General features: G+C 58.9%; 1 protein-coding gene across 5 annotated transcripts in view; it reads right to left on the reverse strand.

Annotated features, from left to right (window-relative positions):
• PTDSS2 (phosphatidylserine synthase 2) overlaps positions 1-22,495 on the reverse strand; it is a 29,850-nt gene extending 7,355 nt beyond the window's left edge. The window contains exons 1-4 of one of the 5 annotated variants that reach the window (XM_045558569.1): positions 21,915-22,495; positions 14,180-14,281; positions 6,005-6,087; positions 1,977-2,044 (exon numbers count right to left, since the gene is read on the reverse strand). In XM_045558569.1, coding sequence (XP_045414525.1) covers positions 1,977-2,044; positions 6,005-6,087; positions 14,180-14,281; positions 21,915-22,258 — 597 coding nt within the window. In that variant the 5' untranslated portion in view covers positions 22,259-22,495. Of the gene's footprint in view, positions 1-1,976; positions 2,045-6,004; positions 6,088-6,963; positions 7,168-9,388; positions 10,530-14,179; positions 14,282-21,914 lie in introns of those variants that run through there. The other 4 variants (XM_045558571.1, XM_045558570.1, XM_045558572.1 and 1 more) reach the window with 4 other exon arrangements.
• Between the last annotated feature and the right edge of the window lie 3,295 nt (positions 22,496-25,790).

Here is a 25,790-nt window from a genome sequence, read left to right on the forward strand (position 1 = left end):
CAACGTACTTAATGCCCCTTAATATACACTGAAAAATGGTTTAAGGTGGGAAATTCTGTTATCTTTTTTAACACAAAAAGAATTTTAAAAGTTACTGCATAAGATTACAAAAATTGCATAGAACTCTACATACACACGTTCCAGTGCAAACCTGTGAAATATGAATACGCTTTGCAGACTGCGCCGTATTGTTCCACAGTCACACAAAACTGGGAGAAACCGGACAGAGGGGACACAGCACAATACTTTGTTTACAACTTCTTGAGAGTCTATAATGATTTCAAAGCAAAATATATTTTTTAAAAAACCAGCATGAAATAGATGAGAGATCTAAGTAAATAAAACTATGAAACTTTTAGGAAAAAATATAGGAGGCCAGGCACGGTGGCTCACGCCTGTAATCCCAGCATTTGGGGAGGCTGAGGTGGGAGGATGTCTCGAGCCCAAGAGCTTTGACCAGAAATTTGAGACCGGCCTGGGCAACACAGCAAGAACCCTGTCTCCACAGAAGTTCAAAAAAATTAGCCAGCCATGGCGGCGCACACCTGCAGTCCCAGCTACTCGGGAGGCCGAGGCAGGAGGATCGCTTGAGCCCAGGAGTTTTCAAGGCTGCAGTGAGCTGTGATGGCCCCACTACACTCCAGTCCAGATGAGAGTGAGACCTTACCTCAAAAAAAAAGAAAGAAAAAAGAAAAAAACCACAGGAGAAAATCACGAATCACTCATCCAACAAGGCCCTTGTATTAGGACGACATGAAAAACTGTCACAATACAAGACTACGAAAACTAACAACCCGAGTTTTAAAAAGGGCAAGCACTCGAACACTCGCGCGGCAAGCGAGCGCGTGGGAGAGCTGGTCGCACCACTTGACTCAGAGAGACGCAGGCCAAACCCTGAGACCCCACCGCCCGCGGGCTGACGATCCCAGGTGCGGACGGGAGCGTGGAGCAGCTGACACTGCTGGTGGGGACCCAGGCGCACGGCCTGTGGCAGCTCCTCAAAAAGTCACAGCCACCGAGCCGGAGCGCTGCTACTGGGCGCCCGCCCTGGAGGGTGGAGCCGGGAGCACACAGAACCCACACAGGACTGCCCGGAGCAGCTCTGCTCACGACCCCCGAACCCAACAAGCAAGTGCTTCCCCACGTGTGGCACACAGACCGCTGTGGTCCCCCGTGTGAAGGGACAATGCTGTCAGCACGGAGGAGCGGGACGCCGAGAGCACCGGCGGGACTGCCAGAGCCTGCAGAGCACCCGGGGCACCAAGACCCTGCCCACCGCCACCCACACGGCCAAGACGCCAAACTGGAGAGACTTGGGGGGCACAATCTACACAAGCGCCAAAATTCACAGACTTGCACACCAGCCCCCCAGAGTCAACTCTGCATCATGCTAAGTAGCCTGGCCACTCACTGACAGTTTCCAGGTCATGAATAAGAAAGTCCTTTGCACACCGCAGGCAGCCACCACAATGTGTGCCCATTGCTCAGGCAGAACGAGGATTAACAACACAGACTTCGGTGGCAGCATCCCGACCCAAGACATACTGAGACGAGTTTCCACCCTCCACCCTGATCACCTCTCGAAATGTGCGCCAGGAGGGAGAGGGGTCCACAGAGCCACGTGTGCCACCCACAGACCCAAACCCAGCGAGCACACGTGGCCCGACGTGGTCGGCGTGCTGTCCTCCCTGCAGCGCCAGGGCAGAGACCCCCGGGCGTGAGCATCGCTGGGCCCCCTCCTGCCACCTGTGCCACCCGCTGAGACCCTGCTGAGAGGTAACGGTCAGGCTCCCACCCACGGATGCTTCCGGAGGTCCCCGTGCAGCCTCAGCCCATGTTGGCTGGGGTCAGGTCCTGCTTCCCGTCAGCGCTCGGGAGGGCTGAGTGTGCAACACCCTCTGTCACCTGTCACCCTGGCTGGGGCCACCCTGTCTCCTAAGTTCCCACAGTTTATCCAACCAAGAAAAACCGCTTACCTGGAAGAGGATAAAGATGAGAAACAGTTCGTAGACGACACTAACGCAGAGCCAAAACCTCCAGTAAGCTACGGAGACAAAGAACACAGAAGCGTTAGCGCGCCCCAGGTCCTGGGTCCTCCCAGGCCCCCCAGCCTTGCTGGTTCCTGGCAGAAGAGCCCCCAGGACCTCCCGCATGACTCTGTGATGCAGTGTCTGTTCTGGGCTCCTCACGTGTCCCTGGCTAAGCCTTTTTTTTTTTTTTTTTTTGAGACAGAGTCTCACACTGTCGCCCGGGCTAGAGTGAGTGCCATGGCATCAGCCGAGCTCCCAGCAACCTCAAACTCCTGGGCTCAAGCGATCCTCCTGCCTCAGCCTCCCGAGTAGCTGGGACTACAGGCATGCGCCACCATGCCCAGCTAATTTTTGCTATATATTTTTAGCTGTCCAGATCATTTCTTTCTATTTTTAGTAGAGATGGGGTCTCGCTCTGGCTCAGGCTGGTCTCGAACTCCTGACCTCGAGCGATCCTCCCGCCTCGGCTTCCCAGAGGGCTAGGATTACAGGCGTGAGCCACCGCGCCCAGCCTGGCTAAGCCTTTAAGGCAAGGCCGAACCCAGAATTAAGCACAGTTTCTCCCTGAAATGTTTTTCCTCACTTGCTTCCACTCTAGTCCTTAAACCATACACTTCTCTTGCCTCACTGCAGCGGCACACAAGGCCCACGGCCCGCTGGCCAGGAGCAGTGGCAGCCAACACGCTGGTCTCGTGTTCACCGATGGCACTTTCAACCTCCCATTGGTGATTAAGTCTGCGGTAGATTTTTGGTGGATCCCTTTTATCATGTTAAAAGAATCTTTCTTCATGCCTGTGAGCCCAGCACTCTGGGAGGCCGACGCGGGAGGATCGCTCGAGGTCAGGAGTTCAAGACCATCCTGAGCAAGAGCGAGACCCCTTCTCTGCTGAAAATAGAAAAACCAACCAGGCTGTGGTGGTGCACGCCTGTAGTGCACTGGGGAGGCTAGGACAGGAGGATCGCTTGAGCCCAGGAGTTTGAGGTTGCTGTGAGCTGTGATGACCACGGCACCCTATCTGAGGTGATAGAGTGACACTGTCACTAAAAAAAAAAAAAAAAATATTTTAATTCCAGTATGCTAAGTTTTCCTCATGGCTAAGTATGCACTTTCATTTTTCTGCATTTAAGAGGATTGATTTTTCCATTAACAACGTGAGGCGTTACGTTAGCAGACTCCTAATGTTGAGCCCTCCCTATACCCCTGACCCCCGCCCTATACCCCTGACCCCCGCCACGGCTCTGAGCAGCTCCCAGCAAGGCGCACGAGGTTTCGGGGCCAAACCCAGCACCCGTGGGAGGCCTCTGGGCAGGGCTAACCCTAACCCACCTGGGGGAAGACGGCCGTGATGTTACACAAAAAGCCACCTTGCACGGGCAGGAAATACAAACGTGGTAAGTTCTTAGGAAATTTGCTAAAGTAGTTCAGGGACATGAGATAGAAAATGGAGATTACAAACTTATTTTTGTGCTTTGAAGGATAAGAAGATTCCGCCTGGGAAATCCTCACTGGCTCAAGAGCTACAACTGCAGCCAGAAGGGTCTGTGGGGAAACAAACCCGGGGCAGCCTCCACCCCAAGGGCCACTGAGCAAGACTCCTGGAAGGTCCCCAGCCTCTGGCCGCTCGGAGCACCAGGTGCTCCCCGAAACCACAGACGCCTGACAGGGCCACTTGGGTCCCCGTCACCGATTCTGTCCTCTCTGTGCCCCAAATCGGAGAGGTGGGTCACCTCGGACTCATCGCTCACCTGGGGCCCTGCCCACCCCCAACACCAGCAGGCCGTCCGCCCACAGCCCGCAGCAGCGGCAGCTGCCCCTGAGCTGGTCTCCCCGATCCGGCAGCCCCAGCCGAGCACAGGCCCGAGGGCAGGGCAGACGGGCAGCCTCACGAGGTGCTGTCCTGCCGCGAAGAGCTCGCCAGCTCTCGGAGGGGCCACAGATGGAAGCAAAGACCACGCGGACACGGGGCCTCTGCAGCGGGCCAGGACCTGCCTGAACGTGGTCTCGCTCGGAGCTGTGGTCAGACACATTCCCACACGGGGCAGCTCCCCAGAGAGGACCTGGGGCTCGTTTTTGCCTCTCAGCACACACACTTGATCTACCGACTCCCGCTGCGGCGGCCTGGCCGGCGTTCCTGGGCCCAGTGCAGGCGGGGAGGGAGGGAGGCAGAACCCGCAGGGGCCGTCCTGGGGCCAGAAACCCCTTCTGGCTCTGGCCACAGAGCGCTGCGCTGCGTAGGACCCTCACTTACCCACTGCACGCATATTTTGATTGGGTGGTTTGAGAGTCTCCTGCCAACCACAAAGTTAACGTGTGGAGGAAGGTGGCTCCTGGCTTCCTACGTTAATAACTCAGACATCTGGCCGGGCGCCGGGGCTCAGGCCTGTGATCCCAGCACCCTGGGAGGCCAATGCAGGGCGATTGCTTACGGTCAGCAGTTCGAGACCAGCCTGAGCAAGAGCGAGACCCCACCTCTACTAAAAATAGAAAAACTAGCTGGGCGTTGTGGTGCGTGTCTGTAGTTCCAGCTACTCGGGAGGCTGAGGCAGGAGGATCGCTTGAGCCCAGGGTACTTCCAGCCCAGGTGACAGAGTGAGACTCTGTCTCAAATCAATCAATCAATCAATCAAAGATTGGCAAAGAAACATGAGGTTTATGCAAAGCAAACTAAATCGAAAGAAGAAAGGTGGAGCTGAGCTCAAAATAAAAGCTGAAGACACAATAAGACCCCCCTACCCCACCCCAAGGCCTGGCCCTGTCTGGGAGGGACGCGGCCTCCAGCCAGGACGACACTGGCCGAGCTTCCGGCAGCTTCTTGCTGCAGATCAACCCAGCAAGTACCAGCGGCATAGGGTTTTCAGTGTGTGATGCGGAGTGTAAACCACACCCTCGCTCTCCCCTGCGGGGGAGCGGTCCAAACCCCTCCAGACCAGATGTGCTCAGTTGACCCCCAGCCCGTGTCCCACCAGGCACCTCGGGGCCCTTCCTCAGGACTCCGGAAGAGCAGGGCCACAAGACCAGCTGGTCGGGGGCCTCCAGGGCAGAGCCCCTCCGCCTCGGCGCTAACTGCCCTTCTAGAAGGCAACCTCGGAATGTCTGTCACGGGCCTGAAATGTTTGCGCCCTTTAACCCGATACTCCTACTCCTGGGATGTCTTATAAAACGAATAATCAGATATTTACACAGAGCACATGTGCAAAAATACACCGCAGCCTAGTTTATTACAGAACAACTGGAAACTTCCTAAATACACGGTGTTACAGCGGAAGCAAATGGGTTAACTAAAATTATGGTACATTCTAATGACAGCTAAACAAGCAGCCACTAAAAATCCAGTTATCAAACAAAAAAATTAGTGAATAAGGAAATGCTGGTTAAACCTAAAGTCAAAAATGCATGATATAAAGCCACACATACGTCATTCTTCTCATTTTTTTAAGCCTATGTTTATGTACACGGACAGAACACATCAAAATTTAATAGTGGTTATTTTTTGTGGGTGGTTTTTATTTTTAATTAAAATATTTTTTGTATTTTCCAAATTTTCTACAACATATACCCCTACTGAAACAGAAAACAGATGTTTCCAGTCACTACACCTGAGCCTTCGGGGGAACCAACCGACCGTCCCAGCAGAGGCCTGGCGGGAGGTGGCCTGTGCCCTGGGGAGGACCTGTGCCTGCTCCCCTGGGACTGTCAGACATCAGGGGACTGGGGGAGGGGCACCTCCCAGCCCCCCGCTGAGCCCAGCCTCCCTGCCTGCGGGAGGAGAGTGGGCTGCGGGCAGAGGACAGGGGGCAGCAAGAGACGCAAGGGCCGAAGGAGGAGCAGGCAACTCGGGCCCCGCCCTCCGTCCCCGCCGTGGGACGTGGCCGGGCAGCCAGGGCAGGGCCAGGCGGAGGAAGGACACACCCCGCACACACAGCGACTGCTCAGAACAGAACTGCCACACACGGAAGAAGAAAGGGCAAGTTACCTGGATGAGGTCTGGAAAATGGCCCGTCTTTAGCTTGTGTGACTCCAAAACATAAGAAAACCAAAATACTGGCCACAATACCTCTGCAAATAAAGAACAAACAGCCCCTCAGTGTGTGTAAGCTTCTCCCAGGAGGGAGGCAGCGGGGACCCGGGACACCCACTGTGGGACAGCCCCGGCCTCAGGCACAGCTGGGGGCTGCCGGCAGGGGGCTGGGCGGGGCCGACTCCACCCCCTGGACCAGCAGTCTCCCCAGGCCTGGGCACCACATTCCTCACCTACAGTGCTGAACCCCCAGGGTACGTACTTTGCGTGAAGAAAACCACACAACCACCAGGGTTCACTAACGTCTACACGAGACAGAACGACATTAGGAGCTAGTGGCTTTCTGTGCCAACGGGGCAGGGACCCCCATATTTTTACAGCACTCTTTTGTCCCTTTGGGTCACATCGTCCAGTACTGATAGGACTCCTGTAACCCGTAGGAAGGTGCAGGTGTGAGCACGGTAGCTGCGGCTGAGCAATGGATAACACGGTGCAGGGAATGGTGCATGGGGACGGGGCACAGCCCAGAGAGCACTGGGCGGGGCTGGGGGGCAGGGCAGGGGCCCCCAGCACCGCTGCTCACACAGGCCCGGCCCTGAGTCACTGGTCTGCCCAGGACAGCCCGGCTGGCCGTGTGGGCACCTGCTCATGGCACCCGTGTCCCCGGCCGCGGCCCCCGCTCTGCCCCTGCAAGCCCATGGAGGTCCCATCCTGCAGTCTGAGCCCAGCAGCCACCGCGGGCAGCACCCCTCCCCGCTGCAGGGGACCTGCGCTGGCAGCCGCACCCCACGCACTCCCACACTGGGCTGCACCCAGCCTGTGGCTGCAGAGAAGCTGCCACGTACAAACGCACACTCATTCCGCTTCAAGAACAGACGGGGCCCAGAGCTCTCCACAGTGCTCTTCAAATCTACCTGGTGACAAATTTCAGTCGAAAGAGTTCTCCTCTCCGCCCAGCAAGGCTGCCTGGGCCTGGAAGCCGCCCGCAGACACAGGGGAGGCAGAGCCCCAGCAGGGACAGCACGAGACTCCAGGACCAGGGAGCACATGGGCTGGGCCCGGCCCTCACGCAGCTGGGAGCCTTGAGGGTCTCACCCTTGGCAGGATATTCTCAGACCCCCAGTGGGACATGTGCGCATCCAGGGCAGCCTCCACGTGCACATCCAGGGCAGCCTCCACACCAAGCCCCAGGGACGGGCGCAGAGACACCCTCGCTGCCTGGCACGGTGGGGCGGGTCCTGTCACAGGTGCCCCGGCCCGAGGTGCAGGGTGCTCCGGGGTGGCAGAGGTGGAAAGCACCTTGCGGGGCCACGGGAGCCAGATGCAGGCCCCCCTCAGCTGCGCTTCCACGACACGGGGAGGACGGCTGTGCTGGTGGGGGAGACAGCAAATGCTCCTCTGCCCCCAGGACGGAAGGAAATGGAGAGGGAGTGGGTGGTGACCAAGGAGGACGCTGCTGGCATCGCCCAGGGTCAGTGCGCCTCGGCTACGCGGTGCCCGCCTGGCACTGGGCTCCTGGGGCAGCCTGGTGGCTCTGCACGTGACGAGGCCAGGAGCCAGCTCAGCCCAGGTCACACGGGAACGTGAGCTGCTGTGCACCACATGCTATTGTTTCTCATGACTTCGTGAGGCTAACTTGTTCCTAGGACTTGCTTCAGTACTCGGGAAGGTATGTCGTTTGGGTAAAGGAATTTCCTTAAAAGGAAAACAAATACATTACATTTCTAAAATAAACTTAATTTTGGAACGGTTTTAGATTTACAGAACCACTGTGAACAGCAGAGCTCCCACATCCCCGCACCTGCTTCCCGTCACGGACACCTCGCGTCAGTACGGGGCGTCTGCCACAAATGACACGTCACCACTGACTAAGGTCTGCACGTCGCTCAGATTTCCTTAGCTCTCCCAGGGTCCTTTCCTGTCCCGCAATCCCGTCCAGGATTCTCCGTGACAGGGAGACGTCCGTCCCCCCACATGCCTCTCGGCTGTGACAGTTTCCCAGACTCTCCTGTTTCTGAGGACAGCACAGTCTTGAGAACTGGTCAGGACTTTCGCAGACTGTCCCTCAATTAAGGCGTCTGCTGTGCTTCCTCGTGATCAGAACGGGGTGCGGCTCTCTGGGGGGACCACAGTGGTGAGGAGCCTTTCGCCAGGGCCACCAACTGATCACGGCAGACCACCCAGCTGGGGCGCTGGTCAGGCCCCTCCCACACTGCGTGCTCGGGAAGGGCCCCCATGGGCAGCCTGGGGGGGGCTGCGCTCCAGGCCCCGCGGGGTGGAGGAGCTGCGTAGCCGCTTGGAAATCTTCTGCAGGGAGATTTGTTTTCCTTCCCTATTTATTCATCACTTACATCGCAGTTTTCACACTCTGGGCCACATTCCAATACCACTCTATCGATTTTGTTGCTGAAACTGTTCCAGCTTTGCCCACCGAGAGCTGTCACTTGGCTCCTGCACGGCTTTGACATAATCCTGTCATTGTGGGGTTTTGTTGTGTCTTTCTGAGCAGCTCTTTGCTTTCTGGCACGACAGGTGCACCAGGCTCACCTGGATACTCCGTGCCCAGCCCTGGAATCGGCCAGCTCTGCAAGGCGCCCTGGGCCCTGTCCCTGGAGAACGTCAGAGCCCGGGCGCTGGAGGCCTCGCTGCCCCTGGGGTGTGGCAGGCTCGGGGTCCTCTCAGCCCACAGCACAGTGAGCTATCTGCGTACACGCTAGCCGACATGTACACACATCATAAACATTTATATTTTCAGCTATTTGTGTCTTTACTAAGCTAAACATGAGTTCCGAATGACATCTCTGACTACGGTCTATTCCCACGCGGATCCTTCTAGCCTCCTCCCCTTACCTGTGAACTCCCCCTGACAGTGGACACCTGGCTGCCACCGTCCCCACCCGACACATACGGCAGTGACAGAACTGCCACCTGGCACCTCCTGGACACAACTGTGTCAGTCAGAGCACCGTGCTCCACACAGCTCCGTCTGCCGCCACTCGGCCCCCACGTGACGTAGGACCTGCTCCCCTGCCCCTGCGGGAAGGCCCTGCATGCCGCAGGCACGGTGAGCTGTCTTGTCACAGTCTGCCTCCCCTCCTGGGACCCCTGGCCTCCCGAGTCAGCCGTGTAGATCTGCATGCATCAGGGCTCACTCTGCAGCTGTCTGCTTCTGCGCTCGGGCAATGCACCGTGTCAGGCCCCCCTGCGCGGACGTGCCCCGAGCAGTCCCTCTGCCACAGCAGCGCCGCATTCTGCTGTCCGTTCTCGCCCCGCCCCGGAGACCACGCCTCTTTCTACCATCCCATAATTTCACCTTCCCAGAAAGTTTCCCGGTGTTACCCTGCTGGAATCGGACGGCGCTCGGCCTTTCTGGCCGGCTTCCTCCACTCGGTGGTAACGCAGCCTGAGATCCATCTCTGTCTTTGTGGCTGGAGAGCTAGTTTCCTTCTATCGCTGAACAATATTCCGTCCGTGCCACAGTTCACCTGCCCACTCCCCGGGTGAAGGACATCCTGGTTATTTCCAATTTCTGGTGACTATGAATGTTCGTGCAAGTTTTGTGTGAACACAGGCTTCCAATTCGATTGGATCAACACTCAGGAGCACAACTGTGGGATCTAAGGTAAGAGTCTGTTTAGTTCTGAGACGGCCAAAGCGCCTTCCCAAGTGGCCGCGCCACTCAGCATTCCCACGGTAATCATGAGGGTGCCTGGTGTTCTGAAGTCTTGCCAGCATTTGGTGCTGTCAGTTTTTTAAATTTTAGCCATGGCAATGGGTGGGCCGTGCTCAGTTTTCGATCTTCGATTCCCTGAAGACGGACGGAGCTGAGCACCCTGCCCTGCGCTGACTGTCATCTGTGTACTTGCTCTGGGGAGCAACCGTGAGATCTTTCACCCAGTTTTTAACCATGTAGTTTCTTTTCTTATCATTGAGCTTTAAGCATCTTTGCATATTTCGCACGCAAGTCCTCTATCAGATACGTGTTTTGCAAATATTTTCAACCAAACTGTGGCTCCTCTTCTCATTCTCTTAACAGTGCCTTTTATGAAGCAAAAGCTTCCGACTTTAGTGAAGTTCAACCTGTCAAGTTTCTTCTCTCATGGACCGTGCTATTAGTGTTCTATCTAAAAAGTCATCACCAAACCTGAGGCACTAGGTTTTCTCCTGTATTTTCTGCAAGAAGTTTCACGGTTGTGCCTTTTACATTCAGGCCTCTCTGTAATCCATTTTGAGTGAATGTTTGTGAACAGTGTAACATCCAGATTCGCTTTTGCACGTGGGTGACCCGCTGCCCTTTCTCCAGGGTGCGGCCTGTGCTCGTCGGGAGCAGCCGACTGCCGTGTGCCGTCCGGGCTCGCTCTCTGGCGCACTGGTCTCTGCGCCTGCTGCTGCCAACACCGCACCGGCTCGATGACCGTAGCCTCACAGCAAGTCTTGGGATCGGGCAGCGTCAGCTCCGCAACTTTGCTCTTCTGTGGCACTGCGAACACATTCGTATGTGCTACATTTCATTTATACATGTGTTACACATATAAAGTATATTTATACTTTAGATGTGTATCTATCCACATATTTATATGTATCATATGCATTTTATATGACTAAAACATGTGAAGTTCTATTTACTAAATTGGTAAACGCAATAAAAAACTCATTGAAGACCCTGCAAATGTGTTGGCAAGAAAAACCGGCATCTCCCCACGGTCACCCACGGAGCGCAGCGCCACGGACCGCAGCACACCGGCACCGCGGCTGCTGCCCGCAAGGAGAGCCAGGAACTCCCGACAGACACAACGGGACACCACACGCCGTTCTTCCAGGCGGGAGGAGCCAGACGCCACGGAGCATGCGCCAGCAGCGCCATTACACGAAACACGGGCAGAGCACATCCGTGCAGGCAGGCCAGCGCCCCAAGTGTCGGGTGTGGCCGTCTGGCGGCAGAGGAACTTGGACAATGGAAATTTCCTGCCTCCGCTCAGTGGAGGGCACACAGGTGTACGTGCTACATGCCTGTCAGAAGTCATCGAGCTGTATGCTCTGATTAGCTATATATAGTATCAAATTGTATGTCAATAAGGTTGACTTGGCCACGCGGTGGCTCGTGCCTGTGATCCCAGCACCCAGAGAAGACAAGGTGGGAGGATCACTTGAGGTCAGGAGTTCCAGACCAGCCTGAGCAAGAGCGAGACCCCGTCTCTACTAAAAATAGAAAAAATTAGCCGGGCATGGTGGCCCACACCTGTAGTCCCAGGTGAGGGAGGCTGAGGCAGGAGGATCGCTTCAGCCCAGGAGTCTGAGGTTGCTGTGAGCTATGAAGACGCCACGGCACTCTAGCTTGGGCAACAGAGTGAGACTCTGTCTCAAAAAAAATTAAAAAAATAAGGTTGACTTAAGAAACAGAACAAAACCAACCCCCCCTAAAGTGACAGAAACTGTTAGATGCATAAAAAAGAACAAAGATATACAGCTGAACTTGGAATTTTACAGAAAACAAACTAGTTTTCTCCATTTTTAATAACATAAATATTAATTTTTTAAAATACAGGTAACCTTTAGAAGGTCTTTTCTATATAAAAACCTACGCTCAAGGGCATGAAATAACTCCCACGTATTAAAATAAACTGGCCCAGCAGCCTCCCTGCAAGGCCTGGGCAGGCCGGAGCATCCGCCGTGCCGCCGCCAGGCTCTGGGGCTGAGGCAGTGTGGTCCCGGGAATGTGACCCGGGACAACGTACAGTGTCCCCACAACACAGACCCTCGGAGGACAAAGTGCCCAGGAGCCCTGGTCTCTTCTCTCAAGGCACAGGGGGGCTCCCTGCTGAGGGGTGGGAGGACCCAGCCTCTCATCCCAGGGCAGCTCGCCAGGCACGTGCGAGATGAAGGGGGCGTCCCCACTCGGTCCCGTACACTCAAGGGTCTGCGTTCCCCGCCCCGCTGGGTCTAGGCTGCCCTTGCGGGGGGGCTGCTCCTCCAGGGGTCTTGGGAGACAGGTCCTCCCTTGCGGCAGCTCTTGCCCAGTGACACTGGGACTGCTCACCTCTGGCCTAATTTTACTTGCCTTATGGGGACACCTCCAGAGGTGTGACCACGTCCCGCTCCTTGGCACTCCCTGGCCCCCTGTGCCCGGGGATGCCACAGACCCTGCACACCCAGGTGCTGAGGGGTGAATCTTGGAGAAGCCCGAGTCCGACTTGGAAACTCCCCGTAGGCAAACCCGGGCCCTGCTAGAGCCTCACCACATCCACACCCACAGGTGCAGCGTGCCACGTGGCCCCTGCAGTGGGACAGTGCGAGGGCAGGCCCAGGTGGCCCGGCAGGGCCCGTGACGCAGCACCGGCTCCCTCGCCTGCTCTGGGCGGCAGCTGCCAGGCGCACCGGGGCTGCTCCACACGTGGCCCAGGCTCGGCTGCCAAGAGAGGAAGGAGGAGCCGGCCAGGCCGCACGGGTGAGGGCAGCAGGGGCACTGGCCGGGCTGGGAGCGAGTGGCACCTACGGTCAGAGTGTAGAGGAAGACCTGGCAAAGCCGACTGGGAGGTGGGAGCAAACCCCACAGTGCGCAGAGCTGGGAAAAGGGCGGGAGACTCAGGAAGGGAGTGGCCGCCTGAGCCTTCCAGGGGGGGACAGAGTGTGAGTCCCTCAGGGCGGGTGGGCTACAGACCCCTGGGTCCTGGCACCACGATGGCGATTTCTAACCAGAAATGCCCGGCTGCACCCAAGGGGACGAGCCCCGTCACAAGGTGTCTCTAAACCACCTAAACCGTCCCATATAGCCGGGCGGACAGCGCTGATGGCGAGCCGCCTGGCCCCGTTATGGTGGCCCTAACACCACAGCCCGCTGACCCTGCCTAATTATCGCACAGAGAGTAGGACCCTCGTTTTACAAAAAGCCAAGTGCTGGCCCAGGGCTGTCGTGGCAGGGAGGTTCTATAAGGCCCAGCCCCACCAGCCAGAGCCACCTCACAGCGCGGCCACCGACAGGCCTCCGGGCTCCCTCCACCTCGGGCCCCGCCCAGTGCTGGTCTCCAGATCCCCCTGGCTCCCCTGGCCGTGCCACCAGGGCAGGCGGGAGCCCCGAGGGCGGCAGCCAGCCTTGCTGGGCAGGATGCAGCCCTGAGCCGACACCCAGCGCCAGGACTGGGAGAGAACGGAGAGGCCGGTCTGTCAGGCGGCAACTGAGGACCAACGAACAAACTCTACAGCCAGCCTATCTTCCACACTGGCCCCAGAATCCACGGAATCCGGGCACAGGACGAACCGAGTGACGAGTCTGCCATGGAGTGACTCATTCCCGACCCGCAGAAGTGCGATCACAGGATGCCCATGGACGATCGCCTGACATCTTGAAGTGGTTTAAACGTTTAAAAAGTGTTAGCATCGTCAGCAGTGCAGGGCAGGCGTGGTGGGTCCCGCCTGTGATCCCAGGACCTTGCAAGGCTGAGGCTAGGAGTTCAAGACCAGCCTGAGCAACACAGCAAGGCCCCGTCTCTACAAAAATCTAAAATAAAAAATCAGCTGCATGTGCTGGCAAGTACCAGTAGTCCCAGCTACTCAGGAGGCTGAGGCGGGAGGACCGTCTGAGCCCAGGGGTTTGAGGCTGCTGGGAGCTAGGCTGACGCCACGGCACTCTAGCCCGGGCAACAGAGTGAGACCTTGCCTCTAAAAACCAAAAAGCGAAACACAGAACATACCAGCGTAGAAGAACCATGCCAGCTAACTGGGGGAACCATCACTGGCCCCCACAAAGCCCCAACACTGTAAGACACCCCAAAACAATGGCTCCACCACGGGAGGCTGCGAGGCACATCCCAGTCTCTCTGCACGTGAAATGCAGAGAAACCGCGGCACAAGTTCCAGGGCACACGGGAGCTGACACGGACTCCAGGGACCCGGTGACGGCAGGACAGAGGCTGACCAGTCCCCAGGCAGGAAATGCCACGTAGCGGGGGGGCCCTGGGACTCTGGCGTGTCAGACCCACTGGAGAGGGAGGCCAGGAGCCCCAGCCAGTCCTCCCGCGGACGCCAGGGAAAGCCTGAGCCCCCGGCCGGCCTGAGGACAGCAGGGACACCAGGCCGAGCACACCGGGCACCCGTGCACCCCGTTCAGAGAGCAGGACGAGGCGGGCCTGTTACCTCTTGGTGTTGTAGGCTGTGTCTTGAGGTGTTTCTTCCAGGAGAGTCACGTAGCCGAGCGCACAGGTAAGGATGAACAGCACAGTCAAGGTGTGGGCTCGCCTGCAATCGAAAACATGCCATCATGTCAGAGCACGGACAGCGTTGTTAGATGCTCATGTGACGTGGAACCAAATCGCCCCACACAAAGCAGAGAGCTTAGACCTCACTCTCCGGCTCCCAGAAGGCAAGTGGCTGGCGGTCCCCAGCCGAGTGCTCCTACATGACCCTGCGTCTGCCCCCAGGGAGCTGCAGGCGTCTGTTGTTAGGAGCAACCAGGCAACAAGTAAGCTCGGCACTTTTTACTGAGCAAGATGCGTGGAGGTGACCAGCCTTTGGGTTTATGAAGCCACCACAGCTGCGAGACTCACAAGGATGACGGCCAGAAAGGAAGAGCTGAGCGGACACCAGGACCTGAGCGGAGACCCTGAGCGGAGACGGGTACGACCCTGAGGGCGCTGCTGACTCACAGGCGCCTGGCGGGGGAGGGCGGGGCAGGGCTCTCCACCTCGGGCAGCCTCAGCCCGGCCCACCGCAGTGGGGACGTCCGACGTGGACAGCCCCCGGCCAGCCAGGCACCAGAACCACAGCCTGCAGACCTCGACCACGGCTTGTGCCGGACCCCACCTGGGACCCCCTCTGCATTTTAACAGCCTGCAAACAGCCAGAGACCCAGTTCTTCCATCCAGAGGAGCAGTGTGAACTTGGAGAAATGACGCGACCCCTCTGCACTGGCCTTGTCTCTGGGTGGGGGGGCTCCTGCCCTCCAGGGACACCATGGGGACTAGTGAGCAACACGCCCACAGCACGCAGCCCACGACTTGCCTCCCTGAAACACGGACTGTCACAAACAACAGCTGTACCCTAAAAAAGAGAAAAAGCAAACCACACACGGGGAGAAAATATCCGCAATACACATATCTGACAAAGACTTTGTATCCAGAATGTATAAAGAACTCTTACAACTCAACGAAGATACACAATCCAGTGAAAAAAGGCAAAAAACTGAGCAGACACTTCACAGAGAAAATATACAAACGGCCAATAAGCACATAAACAGACATAGAACCTCACTTGTCCCCGAGAAAGCAAATCAGAGCCAAATCAGAGCCACAGCTGGACCCCAAAACACGTCTGCTGGGTGGCAAAAATCAAGGCGCTCGCGACACCACGGGCCAAGGGGACAGGGACACGAACCTCGTCTGTCACAGGCAGGTGCAGAATGACGCAGCCACTCTGAAAACCAGCTCGGCAATTTCTTAAAAAGTTAAACATACACCTACCATCCAACCCAGACATTTACTCCAAAATATCTACTCAAGATGAATGAAAACACAGGTCCATTCAAAGACTCCCACGTGAACATTTATTTATAATAACCTGAAACTGGAAACAAACCAAAAATCCCAGGGGATGAGGAGCCGTGGTCCACCACATCACGGACCACGGAACACCACACGGCAATGACAGGAACGAGCTGCCAACAGCGGCCACGGGGCGGACAGACCTCGACAACACGCCAGCCGGAGGCGGGAGCAGCGCTTTCGCCCAGGGGTTGGAGACGACCTGACACCAAGCGCATCAGACCGGGGAGCAGGACCCTCCTGCCGTGCACAACGAGGCCGTCCCGTGCCCACGTCACCGCGAGGGGGTGCTGCCACTGAGCACCGCCACACTTCAACTGGACAGCGTCCCCGAGGGCGAGCGAGGCAGGAGCTGCAGGATTCAGGCAGGGGCTCCGCGCTGCCCTAGTGTTTCTAACCCTGATTATTGACGTTTACTCACCAACGTTAACCTTAACATCAGGCAAATTGCCACAAACAATTCCATGAGAATCTTGACTGGAATTGACTTGAACTGAATTTACGAATTAGTGAGAGAAGAACTGACGTGTGACTAATACTGACGGTTCTCATTCACGAGACACGGAATATTTTTCCCATTTTTTTTTTTTTTTAACTTTCTACTACACAACGGAGTCAAGGAAATCTCTCCATTTACTCAGTTGTTTTACGCCAATAAAACAAGCTGGTGTGAGGGAACACGGCCTGCCCTTCCCTCTCCATGGGGACATCGGATGAAGGGAAGTGACCAAGAACACCCTGCAGGGATGAGCAGGGCCCAGAGTGTTCAGACCCCACAGTTAGTGACGACAACAAGCGAGGTGGCCCCGGCTGGGCGCTGCTGGGCACCGTGCGGTTTTACCTGCGTGCGGTGCCCACAAGGCAGGTCGGGGCTGGTGGAGGTCCCAGAGCAGGGGGAGGGCCTGGGGCAGGAGCCCCGCGGGGCACAGACTAGGAGGAGGGACCACCCGTCCACACACAGCGTTCCCCGAGCACCTGCCACAGCCCGAGTAGAGCCCACAGCCTCCCTTCTGGAGCCTTCTTTCCTTCCAGAGGAACGAGACGAGACTAACACAGGAGGGCTGAACAGAAACCCTGCGTGCCAGGCAGAAAATACAAAAAGGGTGGGGGTAGCCAGGGACACTGAGGCAGAACAGAGGCAGGGGGCTTTGGGGACACCTGGGAACACACTCCCAGACCAGAAACACAGTGCAAAGGGCTGAGACAGAAGCGGCCAGTGCGGCTGGAGGAGGCGGGTCCCCCCACCCCCGGAGGCTGTGGCTGCACAGGAGCTGCTGCTGAGCGGTCAGCACAGCGGGCAACGCCAGGGCCCCCGAGAGCCCCCGTGGCAGCTGCCGTGCGGAGGCACAGGGACGGGAACCACGGCAGGGAGCCGTGACCAGGAGAGCCACAAGCAGGAAGGAGGCAGGGGGACTTCGGATCTGTCTGGAAGATACAGCCAACAGGGTCGGCCGACGGGGCAGGCGTGAAACGTGAGGGTCCGGGGTGACAGAGCAGAACTGCTCAAAGCCAGCGGCGTCCACGCCAGGCCTGTCCAGACACAGCTGCCCGGGCAGGGGTGGGACCCGAGCACCCTCCCCAACTCCTGTCTGTAAAACGGGGGCCGGAGGGTCCCACCTGCACCAGGGCAGGCTCCGCCCACCCAACAGGCACATCCGCAGAGGTGAGGCACCCAGAGATGCGGGCGCTGCACGCGCAGACCCTGCCGACTCCGGGAAGCATCTTAGGAGGAAAAAGAATGAAGTCAGAGAGCAGACTCTGTTAGAAATGACCCCAGAGCTCCCTCCTGACGCCCCACAGCACACACAGGGCTTCAAGAGCAGACCAGATGCAAACCCGACATCGCCAGACGCCAAATCAGAGACCACGGAGGCCGCAGGACGTGGAACGAAGCTTGGAAAGTGCCGGAAGAAAAGAAACGTTAAACAGGATTCCAAATTCAAGAACGAAGGTGAAGGGAACATTCTCCAGGGACGGAGTCGCAAGAGAAACGTTGGCAGCAGACCCGGCGGCAGAGGACAGTTCCAGGGCCCCGGGCACGGTGAGTAGTGGGTGATTCTCAAAACCAACAGCCACGACACCGCCTGTGGGACCAGCACAGCCAGGGAAGGCCGGGCACGTCCCCTGTGCCCCCTGCAGCAACCACTCAGAGCCTCACGAGGGGACATAACCGATAAGACAATACCTTGATTCAAGTGGAATGTGAAAAAAGGTTTACATAACCCAGAAGAAGGCAGGAAAGAGGAAAAGAGGAGCAGAAAAGAGGGCACAGAGACAAGAGGGAAGAGGTAGATCTAAATGCAAACGTATCAATAATTAAACACAAATGATCTAAACACACCAACTAAAAGACAGATTGTGGCACAAAGAATACTGCTCAGCTGTAAAAACGATACACCACCAGCCTCCAGAACGCTGTCCGGGTCCCTTTTCCTGGCGCTCTCGCCCTGGCGAGCAGGACGGGGGGCCAGCAGGACGGGGGACCAGCAGGACGGGGGGACGAGCAGGACAGGGGACGAGCAGGACGGAGCTGCTGTGAGAGCAGGGCGAGGGGAGGATGCCACCACCAAGAGGCAGCGCGAGGCACTCGGGCTGGAGCAGCTACAGACCCGCCTGTGACGGTGGCTACGGGAATCTAACGCATGTTAAGGCTCACAGATGGGTATAGCCCTACAAAGTCAGTTTTACTGTATGGGAATTTAAAAAATAAAATAACTCCAAAAAGTCACGAAGCCACCGTTTTTGTTGCAAGGCCAGGATTCAGCAGAGCCAGGCTGCGGGGACGCAGGGCAGGACGCCCCACCCCACACTGGGCGGCGGCACCCAGAGACCTGACAGGGACAGACCGGCAGGCGCCAGCACTCTCTGGGCCCAGGCTCTGCCCCCAGCAGTTCCAAGGAACAGCAGCACCCCGGCCCCCCGCCCTGGGGAAGCAGAATCAGCAAGGGAGAGGACCCAGCTCTGTCCTGCCCAAGGCAGAAAGGCAGGTGGGGCTAAGGGCCCAGAGCAAGGTGCCAGGCACAAGTCACCCGGCAGGACAGATGCCAGAACTGCCAGAATCACAGGCTCCTGGAAAGTAAGATCCGCGTAATTAAGTTACCGTGCTGGTCTTACACACAGCACGACGTCCACACGCACGTGGCAGTGACAGGGTGCCACTCAGGACAGCACAAAAAAGACTCCAAAGGCATCCGTCCCTGTCCCTCCCAGGAGGCCAGGGCTGTGCACAGTGGACCCTTCCTCCCCCGCCCTGACCCTGGGCAGACGCTGGGGAGGGCCTGGGTCCTGCGGTCAGGCCCCGGGCAAGAGCTGCGGCAAACCCCAGGACTCCAGACACTCAACAAGGACGAGGGCCCAAGGACAGCTGGCTCCATGCCACCACGGGTGGAGGACGCCCCGCTGTCAGTCCCTCTCTAGAGACGGCCACACTCAGGCCGAGTGGGTAGGAAGCCAGGCATGCCAAGTTCAGTGAGACGGAAAGACCAACACATCGCTGAGCAAGGGCCAAAGAAAAGCCAAGACCAGGGCCTGTCCCAGGCCTGCCCAAGGCTGTGAGGCTGTGACACTGGCCCTCCTGGCCTGCCGCCAGCACGACCCACACGACTGCATGTAGCCAGTCACGCTTCCCAGACGTGGGCACGCCCACAGAGACCGAGAACGGACCCTCAGAAACCTGGGGCATCTAAGATCACCCACATGCTCTCCAGGCTCCGAGGTTAAAGGACAGCTCTAACACACGCTGATGACAGCAATGCCCACGCAGTCACTAGGAAGGCTCACGAGGGGCACCGTGTTCTAAGATCTAAGCGTACAATAAAAACTCTCAGAATGTCAGACCACGTCTTCCCTGGCGGAGGTGGTTAGCAAGTGCGGTGACCTGAAGGTGCGTCACCGTCTGCCACCGACAGGCGGCCGTGTTCCAGGTACCGCTCCAGGGTAACGGGTCCCAAGTCTTCTCCCAAGTTCAGACCTTAGCTGGCGCATCTCTGCACGGTGTTTCTCAGCCTCTGTGGGCCCAAACATCTCCCCGAGGTGCCCCACAGTTGGCAGAAGAGACAACGTCCCTACTACTTCCGACCCAAAGCAGGAGGGCGCAGGGGCTGCTCCAAGGCTCCGGCAAACTCCGAACCCCGGCTGCTGGCCCCGGGGCCAAAACCCAATCACAAAGAAACAAAATCCACACACCAGAGCCGCGACTGGCCCCAAAGAAACCCGTCTAGCTTTGGAAACGAAAACCCTAAAAACGAGGTTTCACATCATACAAAATTTCCTTTTGGCAATCCTGGAACCTACAGTCATTTCCACAAATATATACTTTTCAGGTTAATCTTTACCTATGCTAACTTTTTGCAAATTCATTATTAAAATTCTCTGAAACACAAAGTAAGAGTTTTGAAAATGCTAACACAGCAAGGCAGTGAGGGGAGACACAGAGGTCAGTACCAAGGCGCTGCGGGTCAGCACAGGTCCTGCATCTGCCTGCCTGCCTGCCTGCCTGCCACGGGGAACGTGAAGCTTCTTCCCCAGCCCAGGTAAGGGAGGAGACACAGCCGGAGCCTGCCCCACGTTCCTCTGCACACGGTTTGCGGGGGACCCAGAGCCACCCACCCAGTCGCACCCCCTCAGCCTCCTCACAGCCAGGCCTCTGTGTCCCAAGCTCCCCTTGTGAGCAGGAACCTGAGGGCCACGGGTCTGAGCTTCTGAAGAAATCTACCTTTCGCTGAGCAGCTTCCCTGGCGCTGGGTGAGCTGTGAGTGCTTCCTCCGGTTCTGCCACACTCAGTGTCCCTGCAGCCGGCACATACGGGGCCTTCTGAAGTTCAGGGACTACAAACAACTATGCTGCCCGTGTAGTTTCCTGTTGTATCCTCCAGAACGGTAACTGTCACCCAGTAGGGGTCCCCAAAATGTGCTGGATGACTGAATAAGGAACAGTCCGGTCTAGCCACCTTGGTCCAGGACCTCAGAGACTCCAGCCGACACCAGTTGTGTGGACAGAGGATGGTGCCCTCTCTCCTGTCGGAAGGGTGTGTGGCAGGACACCTGGCCGAGAGCAGGCCCCGAGGGCAGGAAGTCTTGTAGCACCAGCTCTGGGCTGTGCCGCCACTGAGGCAGGGCACCCCACCCCTCTCTCCTTCTCAGGGACTGCACAGCCATCAGAGCGCCGTATCTCCCCAAAGGAGGGCTCGGCTGCCCCTCCTCCTCCAGCAGCAGCTGCCTACACCCCCAGGGAAGACCCTGGCATAGGGTCCAGATGTTAGGCAGCCTCCTCTTCTGAGCTTCGGCTGCCACTTCCCCTCGTAAGCCAGCGACACAGACCAGGATATGACAGGGCCCCTGCGAGGTCTCTACCCCTGTGGGGGGACCTTCCTCCGACACACCCATCACTCCCCTCAGGCTCTCCTCACCCCGACCCAACCTGCTCTCTGATGTCCCAGAGCCTGGTTCTTCTGGACCTGCTTCCACACAGCTGACTGTGCACCCTGTGTCCCCACTCTCTCCTGGGGCAGAGGTCCCACACACTCCACTGTCCCCCAGGGCCTATGGCAGGACTGAACGGCTGTCGTTCATCTGGAGGAAAGTGAGCACCCTGTAGAAAACAAAAGCCAAACCCTTCTGCTCATGAGCCACGCTTTCTGGAGCCCAGGCTTTATTTTTCTCACAAACGAGGAAAGACAAACGGCTAGCCCAAGGTCAGCCGTCCAGGGAAGGAGCCAGGCTTGGAACCCCAGGGCTCCCCAGCCCTGACTCCAACTCAGGGCGCCATGCCCCTAGCTGCTCCTGGGGCCTCTGCCCTCCGCCCCCCACTGAAGGCAGAGTTGGGGGACAGCACTGAGCGGCGCAGGAAGTGCTGGCCAGGGGCAACTGAAGTGAGAAACTGAGCTTTTATTCGACAAACGCTGTCTAAACTCCGGAAACAGTGAGACACTCAAGCTGGCCAGTGTGGCTGCTACGCGGGGGCAGGGGGACAATAAGCAAGGCGGTTTCGCGTCCACCAACACTGTGAAGCCACCAAAGGGAACACGACGGAGGACACAGGTGACCTACGCACAGGGGCCCCATGGAAAGCCTGGTCACCGCGCAGCGGGCGCCGCTCGGAGGCGGGCGGGCAGGGGGGACCCAGGGAGGGGACCGCCCGGGGCCTCTGCCGCCAGCCCGCGCCTCCCTCCACCCACCGCCACCGCCACCCCCGCAGCGGGAGCTCGGCCCGGCCGCCCCCGGGGCCTCGGAGGCGGGGTTCGCCACGCCCCTCGCAGCGCGGCCGGGAGCCGGGGCGGGACCCAGGCCGGGCGGGGCCGGGCCCCCCAGGCCGTGGGCGCCGCAGACCCTCACCAGAAGAAGGTGTTGGTGCCGTCGTCGTAGACCTCGGACTCGGTGCTACGGCGGCCGGCGCCCGGCCCCGCGGCTCGACCGTCGGGCGGCTCCTCCAGCGAGGCCTTGCCCGCGGGCACCGGGGACCCCGGCCGCGACCCCTCGGCGGCCCTGCGCTCGCCCCTCCGCATGGCGCTTTGGCCCGAGCCGCTCCGCCCGGAGCCTTGACCCCACGCACACCAGGTCACCGGCGCAAGGACGCGCCGCACCCGGCGCGGGGAGCGCCGGGAAGGGGTCGTGCGCTCGCCCGGCGGGGTCTCAAGAGAACGGGGCGGGGGGCGGCGAGGAAGGGGTGGGCGGTGCATTGTGGGCCTTGTAGTCCGCGCGGGGCACGCCGGGTCTTGTAGTCCCTGCGCCGCGGGTTAAAGCAGTGCTTGCTGGGAAGGATGCCGCCCGGTTGCTAGGTAACTGGGGCCCGCCCCGCGGCCGCTGGACGGCTCCTTCGGGGCTCTGGTGGAACTGGGCGGCCCGAATGGTGCGGACACGCCGGGCTTGGTCGACAGGTGGCTGGCGGAGACCGGCCGCGCAGAGCCGCCAGCCAGGGCCGCCACGGCCGCGTAGCTGCACGAGCCGACGGCAGCGGCCTGTTCGGACGGTCTGCGGCCGCGGCGCGGGACCGGCGCGGGGGTCCGCGGAGAGGAAATGAGTGGCGAGCAGCGCGGGGCAGCGACTCCGCAGGGGGCGGGTCCTCTCGGGGGCGGAAGCGACTCCGCAGGGGGCGGGTCCTCTCGGGGACGGAAGCGACTCCGCAGGGGGCGGGTCCTCTCCGGGACGGAAGCGACTCCGCAGGGGGCGGGTCCTCTCGGGGGCGGAAGCGACTCCGCAGGGGGCGGGTCCTCTCCGGGACGGAAGCGACTCCGCAGGGGGCGGGTCCTCTCCGGGACGGAAGCGACTCCGCAGGGGGCGGGTCCTCTCGGGGGCGGAAGCGACTCCGCAGGGGGCGGGTCCTCTCGGGGGCGGAAGCGACTCCGCAGGGGGCGGGTCCTCTCGGGGGCGGAAGTGCGCGGAGGGCCCTGGCGGCCGCCGCTTTGCGACGCTGCCGTGTGTACGTCTCGCCCGTCTGCGCCCCGATCCTCGGACGGGCCAGGGACACACAGGCCCCCGGGGCCGCCGTTGGTTTCCCCGGGCCGGGCCGTCCCCTGCGGCGGTCCGCAAGCGCGAGCGCCCTGGGTGGGGACGCGGCCGGAGAGCAGCCAGGCTGGGCCCGGGGCCCCTTCCCCCTGAAGGCAGCGGGGAGCCGCTGAGGGTCTCTTAGTGGGAGCGAGGTCCGCGTCGCCCGCCGCACAGTGGAGCACCGGGCGGGCGGTCCCCGGGCACTGGCCTGCACAGGTTGACACGGAGGGACTTGCTTTGCCCGGGGAAGCGATGCCCAGAGCAGGCCGGCTGCCGCCCACCCCTCTCTCCCGGGGAGCCATCCTGCAGGGGCCCTCCGGCCTCTCCCCGCGTCTGGCGCCGTCCGGTGCTGTTGGGATCCTTTCCTGGGCACAGATGTTTCTCCCAACCTGCACAGAGAGCGGCGGAGCGAGGCCACAGGCGGGGCGGAGGGATGTCCCGGCCCGCTGGGCTCCCCGGGCGCCTCGAAGGTCGCTGGGGCAGGGAAGCTCCGGGCGGGCAAGGGCGTGATCTGGGAGGGCGTCGGGGGCGTCTGCCCTTCGCTGCGGCCCTGGGCACGCAGACCACGCGGTAGTTAGCGGTCACTACCGACCTCTGGCCACGGCCGGCAAGAATTCCCAACGCTTTGCAAACGCCAACTGTCGTGATCTTCACAGCCCTTAGGTTCTATTTCTGTCTCTCACTTAGAGGCGGAGAAACTGAGGCACGGAAATGTTGGTGACCACCTCCGCCCGCGCCCAGCTCCTTTCCCACGGACCCCAGAACCTCTCCCCCAATCCCTGCACCTGGAGGGATCCCCCCACCTGCAGCTTTGCACCCCGGGCCTGATGTCCCGGTGTCACCTCCACTCCACCCTTAGGTCGCACGCTCAGCTGCAGAAGTGCCCGCCTCGCCCCCTCGGGAACCGCTCGCGTGGACCGGTGGAGTCCATCGCAGGATGCGGGCTCAGGATGCGGGCGGTTTGTGGCTCAGGGATAGCGTGGAGGTGAGAGGAGGCCCCGGAGCACCTCCGAGGACGTGGTCCATTGCAGCCCCCAGAGGCAGCAGGGCTGGAGGTCCCCCGCCAGGGACAGGGTGCAGGGGACAGAAGCCTTCCTCAGCTGACAGACGCAGGAGGGAGGCAGGAACTTTAAAGGAAATGGCCAACTCCAGCTGTACCCAGGGACAGAGCCCTACAGAGCTCTCATGAGCGTGGCCGGCGAGAGCCCAAGCTTTCCGTAGGCCTGGGGGAGTCACTTTCATGGTGGTAAATAGTGCAAATATTGGCAGGATGCTTTCTTTCTTTCTTTTTTTTTTTTTTTGAGACAGAGTCTCACTGTGTTGCCCGGGCTAGAGTGAGTGCCGTGGCGTCAGCCTAGCTCACAGCAACCTCAAACTCCTGGGCTTAAGCGATCCTCCTGCCTCAGCCTCCCGAGTAGCTGGGACTACAGGCATGCGCCACCATGCCCGGCTAATTTTTTCTATATATATTTTTAGTTGTCCAGATAATTTATTTTTACTTTTAGTAGAGACGGGGTCTCGCTCAGGCTGGTCTCGAACTCCTGACCTCGAGCAATCCACCCGCCTCGGCCTCCCAGAGGGCTGGGATTACAGGCGTGAGCCACCGCGCCCGGCCTAGGATGCTTTCTTAAAATGCCCTTGCAAGGAAGGGAGAGAAAGCCTGGGAATTCCTAAAGAAACAATGACTGCTCTTTCCGCTGGTGCGGATCACAAACTTATCCCACCACGCACACCTGCACCTGGGAGGGAGCTTGGCGGCAGGATTGCTCCCTAAGACAGGAAACAGGAACTCTTAGAAATGTAAGGCTCAAGGTGCTGGAGGACAGCAGGGACACAGAACTGTCCCTGTAATGAGGACATGAGGGGCCAGGTCTCCACCCCATTCCACCCTGCTGTGGCAGGCAAGGACAGCTTCAGGCAGACCCCAGGGGCAGAAGCCCAGCCTGGGAGAGGGGTCTCCCCTGCAGGGGCCCGAGGATGGGGATGTCGCCTACCTGGACAGGCACCTGCAGCCAGAGCGGCCCAGCTGGGCACCTGGGCCCAGCCCAGAGAAGACGGGACGCAGGTTCTCAGAGGCACCATCCGGGAGGTGCTGGGCCAGGCATCTCTGCGGCCACACCCAGGATGCAGGGGGCGGGGGGTAGGAGGACAGGCTCCTGAGGGGCAGAGATAGGGCAGCAAAGGGTGTGAGGGAATTCACCTGGGGCACTCTTCACCCTGCAGGAATTGGGCACCTGGGGGGCCTGCGGGGAGGAGGTCTGGTGGGCAGAGTCTCCTGGAGTCTGAGGAGGAAGGAAAGGGAGCCGGGTCCAGGGTCCACAGGAGGCCCATGGGGACTTTGATCAAAGTTCTCCGCCAAGACAGGGCAGGGCCAGCAGCTGTCACCGCACTGTGTCCTCTTCAACACCAGAAAGCAAGAGTAAGGCTGGGTCTGGGGAGGTAAAGTTTACAACAGCAGACTTTAATATGATAATAAAGTACATTTGGTAATAATGTTTATAAGACTGGCACATGTTTGTGGTAGAAAATTTGAAAACAAACTAACACAGGAAGAAAATCATAATTCCCTACTCTGAGTTCACATTGTTAAATGTAAATATCAAATATCAACCTACTCTTCCAGTATTTTAATGCATTTTAGGTTAGTTGAAATTAAAAATTTTCTGTATGTTTGTAATCTATGTTTCTTTCCATTTAATGTGATCACTTAAGCATTTTCCTGTG

The sequence above is a fragment of the Lemur catta genome, chromosome 7, assembly GCF_020740605.2.
Source record: "Lemur catta isolate mLemCat1 chromosome 7, mLemCat1.pri, whole genome shotgun sequence".
In the NCBI taxonomy this organism is placed as follows: Eukaryota; Metazoa; Chordata; class Mammalia; order Primates; family Lemuridae; genus Lemur; species Lemur catta.